The sequence below is a fragment of the Cheilinus undulatus genome, linkage group 2 (genome assembly GCF_018320785.1).
Source record: "Cheilinus undulatus linkage group 2, ASM1832078v1, whole genome shotgun sequence".
Classification (NCBI taxonomy): Eukaryota; Metazoa; Chordata; class Actinopteri; order Labriformes; family Labridae; genus Cheilinus; species Cheilinus undulatus.
The window spans coordinates 6,180,497-6,193,792 of NC_054866.1; the positions used below are offsets into that span (position 1 = coordinate 6,180,497).

At 37.0% G+C, this 13,296-nt stretch overlaps 1 protein-coding gene across 4 annotated transcripts in view; it reads left to right on the top strand.

Moving 5' to 3' along the window:
- Positions 1-8,609: 8,609 nt before the first annotated feature.
- The window catches only part of agfg1a (ArfGAP with FG repeats 1a), a 49,218-nt gene continuing 44,531 nt past the window's right edge, over positions 8,610-13,296 (top strand). For 2 of the 4 annotated variants that reach the window (XM_041804200.1, XM_041804207.1), the window contains exon 1: positions 8,612-8,999. In XM_041804200.1, the coding sequence (XP_041660134.1) occupies positions 8,833-8,999 (167 nt within the window). In that variant the 5' untranslated portion in view covers positions 8,612-8,832. Of the gene's footprint in view, positions 9,000-13,296 lie in introns of all 4 variants that reach the window. The other 2 variants (XM_041804184.1, XM_041804193.1) reach the window with 2 other exon arrangements.

Here is a 13,296-nt window from a genome sequence, read left to right on the forward strand (position 1 = left end):
TCTGACAGAGGTGGAGTACTAGAATATTGTACTGAAGTAAAAGTACACTTACTTTGAATAAAATATACTTAAGTATAAGTAAAAGTAGTAATCTGTAAATTTACTCAAGAAAAAGTAAAAAGTAAGTCATTTAAGATTTACTCAAAGCACTGAGTATCTATTTTTGATACCTGAGGAGGTTTTACAGTAAAATCTGATCTTTTCTTAATGTGAAATAACTACAAGAGAATATGAATCTATAACCAGGTTGTTGTTAAAAGGTGAGACTTAACCTGAAGTCAAATTCAACAGCTGTTTTAGGATGAAATAGGAGGACTGACTTTTTTGCAGGATGGCTGCCAGTGCTGCTGCTGAGATTTAAGCTCCAGAAACAATCCAAATATTGGGAGGATTCTGACATTTTTCCATTGGAATTGTTAAAACAATAGATTTTTTTCAGGGAAGTTAGTTGAGATATTTTTTTGCGGTGCAAGAAAACGTTTGAAACTGTAGAATAGAGATGACAACGCGCAATGAACGTCCCCGGTTAATAATAGTCCGCTTTCAAAACTTCAGCGAAAGGCAGAGAGTACTACAGGCCGCCTGGGCAAAGAAGGATATTTGTGTGAATGAACGCAGGATTTACTTTGATGAAGACTTCACCGCTCAGGTGTTTGAGGAGCATGCCAAATACAAACAAGTGAGGAAACAACTCCAGGAAAGAAAATTCAAATCACACACACTCTTTCCAGCCAAACTGAAAATATTTCACAGCGACGGGAAATTCAAGGTGTTTTGACAACCCTAAAGTACCTGTGGAGGGTCTACATGAGTACAGCATTACCATGGATACACCTGCCATGGAGCCGGACCTCAAGGCTATACACGGGCAGCAGGCTGGCAGACGACCCGCGCCAAGGGCGGGAGGAAACCAGCCAGTGACCTGATGTGCGAGGTAAAGACATTACTGGACAATATGGATTGGCATGCAAAACAAAAGGACTAAAAAGGTATGCTTTGATAATATAAAAAAGACAAAATTCCAGTCTCCCTAGGTGGGAAAATTGCTGTTCTAAAACGAATAAATGACTGAAACACTGGAAAGTGATTTTTTTTCCAGTTTTGATTCTGTGGAGTATAAAATGTATGATTATGAGAATGATGTTGACCCAGAAAGTCATGTGTTTAACCACATTGACACTTGCAGATATTATACTGATGATGAGTTTAATGATAACGTGAAATTAAATGACACATTTTCGTTAATTCATTTTAATTGTAGAAGTCTTTACGCAAATTTCAGTAAAATAAATGAGTATTTGAGTTACATTAAAAGTAAGTTTAAGTTGATAGCTTTATCTGAGACATGGCTTAATGATGAAAAAGGTGCTGAGTTGCATATTGAGGGTTATGAATTGCATCATATGAACAGAGGTAATAAGAGGGGAGGAGGTGTGGCCCTTTACGCAGACAGGGATTTAAAATGCAAACCAGTCAAATTGGTGATGACAGCAATAGAGGATTTAATGGAATGTATTACGGTGGAAATTGAAATGGAAAATGTAAAGAATATTGTTGTGACTTGTGTTTACAGAACACCATCATCAAATATAGAAATATTTAAAGATAAGTTGGAAAAGATAATGGGAGGCTTAAACGAAAAGAAAACATTCATTATGTTTTAATATTGATCTCCTAAACACTTCTATACATAAAGCCACATCAGATTTTCTGGATGGGTTATACAGCAGAGGGTTATACCCATTGGTTACTAAGCCAAGTAGAATTACTTTGACTGGTGCAACATTCATTGATAATATTTTTGTAAATGTGATGCAAAATACCATTACAGGTGGCCTTTTGATTAATGATATAAGCGATCATTTACCTGTGTTTTCAATATATGATTGTCAAATGAAGAAAAATATGCAAAAAGTTGGTTATAGGGTTGCAAGGGTAAGAACTGCGGATGCAATAATAGATGACCTTCTTAAAGAGCAGTGGAAAGGGGTTTATGTAGGAGAGGTGAATGCAGCTTATGATTCATTTTTGAATAATTATTTGTCACTGTACAATAAACACTGTCCAATGAGACAATTTAAACAAAACAACAGTTACAACAATAAACCTTGGGTTACGAAGGGTTTGCAAAATGCTTGCAAGAAGAAAAACAAGCTGTATAGGGATTTTATAAAATTTAGATCAAAAATATCAGAGAAGCAATATAAGGTTTACAAAAATAGACTGACGGTAATAATGAGACAAGCCAAGAAAGATTATTATTATAAAACGTTGCAGGAAAATAAGAGTGATATCAAAGGTACTTGGAAAATTTTGAATGATATTTTGAGAAACAAGCCTGTGTTAACTAATACACCTGGTTATTTTACTAATGATAATAACAGAACCATGAAAACATGCAGGATGCGGTTAATGAATTCAACTCTTTTTTGTCAGTGTTGGACCTAACCTTGCAAAATCAATTAAAAAGGGGATGGCAGTCAGAGCTGGCAGAATTGAAGGATGTAAAATGTTGCAGTCCATGTTTCTAGGAGAAATGAATGACAATGAAATAGTTTCTGTTGTAGGGAAGCTTGAAAAAAAGACATCAATTGATAGTGATGGGATCAACATGATTATCATTAAAAAGACAATTGACTGCATAATAAAACCTTTATGTTACATTTTAATGTTTCTTTTTATACAGGTGTTTTTCCAGACAGACTGAAAACGGCAAAGGTTATACAACTGTTTAAAACAGGAAACAAACACAGCTTTACTGTTTACAGATCAGTGTCATTGCTATCACAGTTTTCTAAAGGACTGGAAAATGTATTTGCAAATAAATTAGATTATTTCATAGAAAAGAATAAACTATTAAATGAGAGTCAGTTTGGCTTCAGAAGCAACATATCAACTTCTTTAGCATTAATGAAATCACTGAAGAAATTAATGCAGCAATAGAAAAAAGGAAATATACTATTGGTGTATTTATTGATTAAAAAAAAAAAACATTTGACACCACTGATCATAATATTTTGATTTCAAAATTACAAACATATGGGTTAAGGGGTGTCGTTTTGAACTGGTTACAAAGTTATTTAGCTAAAAGACAACGATATGTTCACTTTTCTGGTTTTAATTCTGAGTGTCTCAATATAGAATGTGGATTTCCACAAAGTTCTTTATTGGGTCCTAAACCTTTCAATTTGTACATAAATGATTTATGTGAAGTCTCAAAGTCACTGCAGTCAGTGTTGCAGATGACACCAACTTTTTTTGTTCCGAAGATGATTTACAAACGTTGGTAACAAGAGTAGAAAATGAAATGGTGAAAGTGAAAAAAAAAATGGTTTGATGAAAACAAGTTGTTTTTAAATCTAAATAAAACAAAGTTTATGGTTTTTATAAATAAAAGAAAGGAGGAAAATATGTCAATGACCATAGATGGTGTAAACATTGAAAGAGTGTCTGAATTTCCTTTTTTGGTTGTGATTGTTGATGATAAACTGACATGGAAAGCTCATATCGCTCACGTAAAAACAAAAGTGTCTAAAAATATTTTTATTCTAAACAAAGCAAAGTTTATGTTGAGTTGCAAAGTTATGAGAATGCTGTATTGTTCTCTTATTCTGCCATATCTTTGTTATTGTGTGGAAATTTGGGGAAATACATATAAGCAACATAAATCCATTATTTTTATTACAGAAAAGAGCAGTAAGAATTATTCACAAAGCAGGTTATAGAGACCATACCAACAGTCTGTTTATTAAGACAGGATTGTTAAAACTTAAAGATTTGATTGAGCTGAAGACACTCACAGTTATGTTCAGAGCTAAAAGTAGAGCATTACCAGGAAGTTTACTAAAGTTTTTTGTTTTTAGTTCAGAAGATGAGTACCATAGACGGAAATTTAATTTTAAGCATCAACTTGCATGGACGACTTTAAAACATATGTGTATTTCTGTGGTTGGAGTTAAAATGTGGAATTCCTTACAGAGTGATATGAAGAGCTGCCTGAATATATTTGAGTTCAAGAAAATGTTTAAAGAGAGACTCATTAGACATTATGAACATGGTGAATAGGGTGTTTTGTTTTCCTATTGTACTGCTGAGGGCAGGTGTTGTTAGTCTTGAAAATGTTACTGTATCTTTCTTGAATGTTGTTGTAATAATATTCTCTTAGTTATTGTAAATTTGGTAGACCAGCTGTTGAACATTGTGTTTTGAGTGTGGGGCAGGCAAAATAAGAATTTTTCTTCTCCCTGCTCCTTTCTAGCCATGGAGTGGAGTGAGGTTGAATGTCTCTTTGTGAGTGAATATGGATTTGCCATGACTAGAACAAATAAATGAAATGAAAAATGAAATGAAATGTGAAACCATTCTCTCACTGCTGACAATCATGTGCTGTCAAAGTCAAACTTCTGGCCATTTTCTTGTTGGCTGAAAGCTAGTCGCCTCATTTTGGCTTTTAGTGTTTTTTTTTACTCTGTACTTAATACTTTTTAAAATGTAGTGAAGTACAATACTTCCCTCAAAATGTATTTAAGTAAAAGTAAAAAGTAGTGATTTTGAAAAGTACTAAAAAAAGTAAAAGTACACAAAAATAATACTGTATTACAATAACTTAAGTAAATGTAAATAGTAACTTTCCACCTCTTATTTCTGTGTGTTTTGTACATAAATGTAAGTTTTTACCATTAACACATTAAAAAGATTGATTTTATTCTTTTAGTTTGGATGCATGCTGATGAGGCTGGTCTCCAAAACAATGATAAGATAAGAAAAAGAGAAAGAAGTCCATCTCCTTCTCAAGTGTCCACTCCTGCAGACTTCAGGACCAACACAGCCGTCTCCTAACAGACAGTCCAGACAAGAGAGGGGGGACAAGAAACTTCCTCCATCTGTGTGCATGAAGGTAAAACCCAGAACATCCCAGCAGACAGAGGAATGGAGGACTTCCTGATCTCCCAGAGACAATCACAGTCCTCTCCAGATCCACAACAGTCCAGCTGACAGCTCAGTCTACTGCATGCATGCCAGTGGACCCAGAGCGTGGCTCTAATAGTCACTACCATTATGGACAGGGATGATCATCAGTGGACTAAATAGACAGTTCATACACACTGGTCAAATACATGAGTCTAGTTTAACTAAATGTATGTGACATTATATGTTGAATTTCTCTCAATATCTAGAATGTGGTTTGAAATAAAATGAACAAAATCTCAAGTTCTGTTACCTCATTTTTTCTCCACTGGGGTTCAGATTAGTTGTGTATGTGCAGATTATCTAGCATTGACTGCATCAGTTACAGTGATCAGCCAGTGGGGGCCCCCAGTCAAAGTTTGCTTAGGGCCCCAAGTAAGCTTGAGCCGGCCCTGGGGACACCTTTAAATAAATCAGCTCATAGAGAAAGCTAACAGGCAGGCTCTCTTCTTTACACTGCCCTCAGTGGAAGTTTATCTGTATTTATATAATCAGTTGTCATTTATCACACCTGTTTGACTGTAAGTTGTTTATGTTTCTGTAGAATAAAACAACTCCGCCCCAGTGCGCACAGCGCATGTTCGGCGTTGAGATGTTTTGATTTCTAGCACAAAATTAGTCCAAGATCTTTAATCCTGCTGTCAGACAGAGCAGGAGCAGTATGAACAGATGTTTCCATGGTATTTTTTATTGTTTTCCTGGACTATTTGTTTGAAAGAGAGTGAACTAACGCACATGGATGACAGATGGATTGTCCTTACGCACGGCGATTTGGTGAAAAATAAACACAACATCAGTCCTAAAATAATTTGATTTACCTTTAAAAAGAATGCAAACACTGTAGCGTCTAACAGACTGCTGTCTCATATAAACAGCTGTGGTGTGCACAGTAGTCAGTAACATCTGCGTGTCATCGTCCTCTATGTCATCCTCTCAACTAAATGTCTCTTTACTGCTCTGCTCTTTAGTTATATTAGTCCACACTCTATAAATTTGGGATCGCTGTGTATCCACATCAACTCAGATCAACTGTTACAGTCTTACCACTGAATGTTGAGCGGCACATTTCAAACCGTAAACTGCTTTATTCATGAAATGTACGGCCAAATAATCCTGAGATATGATCAGGGAATTGCAAAGACAAACTGTAGGAAGCAGAGCAGAAGCTCTGAGCTGATGAAGAGAGCAGAGGTGTGTGCACATGTGGATAGCAGAGTTTAAATAAAAAAGTTAACTAAAATAAAGACATTTTTACACATAAGATGAAATCAACTGAAAGATGATTACTATTACAACCTATATGAGTCCAAACTTTGACAATCTCCAGCCTCAATTTTTTTCAATCACAAAAAGCTGCATGTACCATTTAAAACACACGGTTACCTACCTAAATTATGATTTGCACGGGATAGAATTTCCTGTGGACCTCTGTGCGCTGCAAAATGGTCTGTATTTTGCCCTGGATTTTTTTATTTGTCAAATTACATACATGGTTGACTCGCATGGGATTAAAAACAAGGATGTCCTGCAGGATCATTACGAATTATCAGAGATTCCAAGGTAATCCAGTGTGAATAGGGCATAAATCAGTATTATGACTGAGAATAAAGTCTGAATGATCAGATCAAAGTCAAAAAAAATGCTGAGCTCAAAGTTAAATTCAGAGATTATACTCAGAGTTCTAAGATTAAAGTCAGACTTATGAGAATCATCAGAATTCTGGCATAAAAGTCCCTATCTCTGATTAAAGTCAGAGTTAAGAAATCTATATTCAGAGATCAAAGTTTAAATTCTAAGGTTTTAAGATTAAATTAAGAATTTTAAGATTAAAGAAAGAATTCTGACTTTGATGACAGGATTGGAAAAAAAGGGTGTTTCCCATCTTCAGAGGCTCTTATGGCTTTCCTCAAATATTAGAATAAAGAGATTATTCTCACTAAGGATACAGATTTTAATCCTGATTAATATCAGAATTTGGGTAGTTAATGACAATTGATCACACTTTTTTTTACTGAATTTCTAAATTCCACTTTTTTTGCATTTTAATTGCCTTTATGTCATTTTGGATTTTTCTGCTGTCTCAAACTAAAGGTACTTGACTTCCTGTTTGGACACGAACCTGCTTTTAAAGATTTTAAAGATTATAGTGAACTTTACCATAGAAAAAAAACTTGTTATGGATTGAAACTATATTAGGGCAACCATTTTTCCATTGAGCACCCCCTTCACATATCCAAGAGCTGTGTCCCCCCCCAGGACCCACATGGAAAAAAGGGACATATTACTGTCACAACACATAATCTGAATTATTTTCATCATTCAAAGCTGAACACAATAGCCCAAACCAAGTGTTATTACTAAAAGACTTAGGGAAGAACCATTCGTATGGGTTTTATCACGATTTAAGGTAGTTTTAGTGAACCTAATTTTGACAACCTTAGAGCAGACAGGCCATCAAGCCCACCCTGAAATCTCTGGCGCCTCCCCAAGGGGGTCCTGAACTCCCCAGGTTGGGAAAGGGGCAGTAAAAAGGTAAATGTTTGAGAACACCGATGCAGATAACTTTTGACTTGTCTTCTGAGCTGCCATGCAAGAACTGCAAAAAACAAACACACAAACAAAATTATATATACATATATATATATATATATGTATGTATGTATGTGTGTGTGTGTGTGTGTGTGTATATACAGTGCTTAACAAATTTATTAGACAACCTGTCATATTTGTCTCAGAGACCATCCAGCATCATGAAGTGCTTTAATGCGGACACTTTCAGTGAGCTCTCCATGTTTTACCATTTTGAACAGGAATGAGGGATTTCAAACTGAATTCACCTTTTTGAACCCAAATTTGAGTTGGCTCACTGGGCTTCTCTGAGAAGTCAAAAATGAATCAAGCATAACATTCAAGCACTAAAACTCATTTTTTTGTTCAGGAATGCAAGTAAATAACTCTAATTTGACATATTAATCAAGAAATAATAATGTTATTTACTATTTTTCAGTGTTTTTTTTAAATCAGTAAATTTGAAAATTCATGGATAACAATAATAATTCTATTTTAGCATTAAAAATATCATTTGGGTTAAAGAGCTTCTACATATTGGTGTATTAATCATTGCAGAAACTTAAAAAAAGATTTTGGTAATTACCAATGCTGTTATTTTAGGGCAGCTGCGGCATAAACCTTACTTTGGGTGGTGGTCTAATAAATTGGGGACCTTAATCACAGTTACCTCGAATAATCTCGACAGTCCTATTGTCAAGACCAGACTGTAAACAACGAAAGATATTCAATGAGATGAAAAATATGATTATAAATCGTTACTTTAAAATTTAAGGTTAGATTTTTAGAATACACACGTCATGTTTAGGATATTACAAGGGATTCTGAAAGGGGTCTTCCACCAGGGGGTGCTTGTGCTGTCCTGGGATCATCTGCATTGCAGTTTGTAAATCCCGGTGTTAGAGATAGATTAAAAAACGTTACTTTATCAACAGTATGCAGTAGTCAGACTGCCGAACTTTCCTGAACGTATAAACGTTATAAAGCTGTTACCGTCCCTGACCCAAAAAGAGATGCTGTGTTTTCCGTAACGGGATGTAAACGAAACCGGAAGTAGGAGGCAGGAAGCTTCTTGTTCCGTTAGACACTGTGGTCCTCTCTGATCCAACGCCTCTTAACTCCTTGTTCGAGGAGACGCAAGGCCCCCTGACAACGGAGCTACCTTCCCGGTCCCTCCCTGCCTTTATCACGGGCCGGTAACCGTTAAATAAGCACAGAGCTTCGTTTAACAGGAGCAGACTCTCTGCCTTCCCTAGGTTTCTGTTTGTTTTTTAATCCTGCTGGACATCCCTGACCATGGCGGCGAGTGCGAAACGAAAACAAGAGGAGAAACACCTGAAGATGCTGAGAGAAATGACGAGTTTGGCTCCTAACAGAAAGTGCTTTGACTGCGACCAGCGGGGCCCTACCTACGCCAACATGACCGTGGGCTCCTTCGTCTGCACCTCCTGCTCCGGCATCCTGTAAGTTTTTTAATGCTGAGTGACCTTAGCTCAGACATGGCGCACACCAACCAACGTTCAGGTTCTCTGGAACGAGCCACATGCCAAAACCCAGTTAGCCAACTAGCTAACGGTAGACAGTGATCCAGTAGTACCAGTCAGACTGAAGCTATGCTGACATTGTCCTGGTTTGATGTGTTGGGCGGGGTACAGAGACCTGTCAGTGTTTAGCACAGCAAGCTAGCCTAGCAACCACCTCAGTTACGAGCCAACTTTAGCTTCCAGTGCTAGCTACTGAATTTATCAGACACTGACAAGCTCTGTCTGGAGATAAGGCAGAGGCTAGTTTCTGCTAGGGCTGGGCCATACCAACCAAAAATTATACATTCATGCTGCAACACTATCAAAGAGGATGAGGGCCACTAAAAACATTTTCTTTGAGATACAACTTTTTTCACATTCTGGGATTAAAGTTAGAACTGTACCCAAAATTAAATTCAGAATTCTGAGATCTAAGTCAAAATTAGGGGTGGGAGAAAAAATCGATTCAGCATAGTATCGGGATATTTTGTCTGGTGATATATTGTATCGCCTCGTCCACCAAGAATAGATTTTTTTTTTTCAAATCAGTTGCTAACATGAACTGAAGTTTATGATAATGGAAAAATAAAATGTATTGTTTGGACAATTGTTTGTCCAGTGAGGTCAGTAGAGGTGACGGTCATTGAGAAGGAGAAAGTTAGCTCAACAAACATGGCAGCACCAGGGGAAGGACATTAGGAATCAAAGCAGGACACAAATGAGATGGACATGACACATGAGGTTTGCAAGAAGTGCTACATGAAAAGAAAACACTGCGGAGATATGACAAATATAAGAGCAAGACTAATGCTAAATCAGTTGAACGCTTGAAAAAATGGTATGGATCACAGTATATCACAATTTATGGTACTGCAATACTCACTGTATTACAAAATGTTTAAAATTGCAATGATAGAGAATCATGACTCAAGTATCGTGATATCGTATCATGGGGCCACTAGTGATTCCCACCCCAGTCAAAATTCTAAGAAAAGCTTGAATTCCAGGATCAAAGTCAAAATTGTGACTGAGATTAAAGTTTGAATTCTCATATCAAAGTAAGAATTCTAAGATCAAAGTCAGAATTCTGCTATTAAAATCATAATTCTCATACTGGATTTCAATTCTAAAGTCAAAGACAGATTTTATGAGAGTCATAATTATGAGATAAAAGACAGAATTCTGAGATTAAAGTCATGATTCTCAGTATGGAAATTAACTTTACTTGTACATACAAACACAGACTGACCTGTTAGCTTTGTTCCCAATGTACAGGAATTAAACATTTAACAGAAAAAATAAAAACTGGAAAAGACAATATGACACGGTACTGATACCAATATTTAAGTTGTTGGTACGTTTGTCCAGTATGTAAGGGTTGATTACCAACAAGGTGTCCAATTATCAGGCATTGATGGATGACGTGGAGGCATTGGCTATGCGACAGTTACCTTCGCGGACCCGCTTATACCATGGTCACTAGCCAAAGAAAAGAATGAATAAAATCACTTATTTATCATTTCACAGGTTTTGCAATGAGTATAGATAATAAATTGTTTTAATAAAACAATTCCTTTTCCCTAGAAACACCGGAGGGCTTAATAACCATCCAATCCCATAACATTCTTAGGGAATGTAAATGTAGTCGGTATTCCAGTAAATAGAACGGGCCGTAAATACAAAGTTGCAACAGAACAAGAAAACTTGTCCACTCAGCGCACTTTCTTAACGTGTTTATCAGTGAAAAGGCATGAGGATGTGGGAGATGGAGGGTCATCTGTTCAGACTGTTAACCTGTATGTTAACATGGACAGTCATCTGATAAAAAAGCTTCATTTTATCAGACCAGCTGTTTGAATAAACAGAATTATTCCCGCTTCTGCACTACGAGGTCACAGAGGTGAAACGGAGCTGTCCACGCCCTGAAGGTGCTGATTCTCCATTAGAGACACAATATTTATCAGACGTTATCATGTCTTTTTATGAGAAGAAATAATGGCTTGTTTTCTTTTGTTTTATGTCATTTAAATCTTCTGACAATAGTTTATAGAAGTTAGAAAAGCAGAGGGGAGAATTTTTCTGCGACACTCACCTCTCAGTGTGAAATTACTCATCGTTGTATTAAATTTGCTATTTTGTATCCTCTGAGAACTTCAGCTTTACGTCTCTGAAAACATGACTTGCCTCGGGCTGCTATGGGCACTCTTGTCTTCTAATGGCTGCTGTGCGTTAATTTTGAACAGAGTAAAAATTTTTTGACCAGAACTACTTGAGAAGTTGCATAGGTGCTTATATATGGACACCAAGCTCTGGTTTCATATTATACCCCTCATTTGTATGATGTAGCTCATTGTTACAGTACTTCAAAGCAGTGTCAAGGCAGTGGTGAAAAGGGTTATTGATAAATGTTCACTGATGTTCGTCACCTGTTTTCCAGGGGATAGCCTTGTAGTATTAGATGTGATTTATTTAGTAGTCATGTTTATAATATTTAGACATTTTTATCACATGCACTCAGACTCATAACCATATTTATCTAAATGACAGGAGAGTACACCCAGCGTGATATGATGGTGTGATGGTGTTAGTTCAGCTCGATGATATGACCTTTGATAGTGTTTGCCTTGCTGGTTTAAAGCTTTGCTATGCAGTTGTGTAACCGAGCATCTGTAGCTGCTGATGTGGGATTAGTGAAGCTTTTTATTTCTTTTTATTCAACCTAAGATATCCCACCTCAGTTCAGCGCTCAAATGATGCACACTGAAGAGGTTTTTGATTCCTTGGTGTGAGTGATGTTTGACACATTTAGACAGAAATCAAAATGGTGAGGTGTCATATTTCTGCAGAATTTAATACAGATATTTAAACTTTGCAAAACGAATGTAACCTGTTGTTTTCTTTGTTTTGATGGATGGCATGACAATGTGTTAATCTATAGACTACAATGGCGTGGATTACAGGGCCCTCTGTTTTGACTGTAGGGCCGAGTGACACCAGGGAAAACTACATTGTGAACGCATTTTTTTTTTCCAGTTCAGAGAAAAAGTCAGAACTCTGAAATTAATCATAGAATTCTTCCTTAGCACCAGTAGCATCTTGTAGAAACTGTGTGTTTTAGCACTATTTTGATCTTGAGCATGAGGAGAACGTTATCTAGAACAGTGTTTCCCACAGAACCAGAATCTATTTGTGGTGGTGGGTTGCCAAACTAATCCAAATTAGTTTGAATAAATAAAGTAGGGAACTTAGATCAAAAGGAGTAACAATTTTGTTAAATTTTTTTTCCTGCTGAGTTTGTACCCTTTCTCGGGGCATTTTATTTTACAGGGCTTGCTAAAAAATATTCCAAAGCCTTTTCATATGGGAAGTCTTCAGGATCAGGTTCATTTCTGGATATTTTCAAGCAGGCGGCCAGGTGCTCTCCTTCTCCAGGTGGGCTTGTGCATCCTGCACAATCGACAAAACATCCCTAAAATGTAGAGCAATCATAAAATTACAAAATGAACAAAACAAAAACATGGTTATTAATAATAACTGAAGATATGGGGCCGCTACTAAATTTACTGTGCTGTGTGTCGTACAGCCATGTCTAAAACTGAGGCATTTTCAGCCACTCTGGGTCAAATCCAGTCACTCTGTGTTTATTGATTCCTGATGCAGTCCGCTCTATAAAGGCAAAGAAGAAAAGAAATTAGGACCCTATTCCTGAGAAAACTGCTTTTCTGATCCGGCCCCTGCTTGACGTCCCTGTGTTTGCTAAGTCTCACCTGTTGCTTCTGCCTTAGCAGGCTCTACAGCATGTTGGCTGCTGTCCTCCTCCTGTCCTACGTCTCCCTGATTACCTGCTGCTATCCCTTCCTCCTGACCCTCTCTTACTGCCTCAGCTGCCACAGCTGCGGCACTAGTTGAAGCCTGGAAATATTGGAGGCAAATTAATTGTCACACTGGTAGACATCTGTTCACTCTTTCATGTGTTTCTTAGATGTCTTCACCGTTTTGTACCTCCTGTGATCCAAACTGTATTGCCTCCTCTTCAGGACAAGGCCTTTGCAGTCGCTGGAAATATTTTTCAATACTCATCTGTGTGAATGAGAGAACATACTCCCAAATAAACCCAAGTATTCTGTGACGACAATTAGCTCAGTAATATCCCTGCACTGAGGATCGAAGGCCTGTGGTGCTGGCACTGCTAACATCAGCCACATTCTCCAAACCAAATTCACATTGTTAGGCTGTG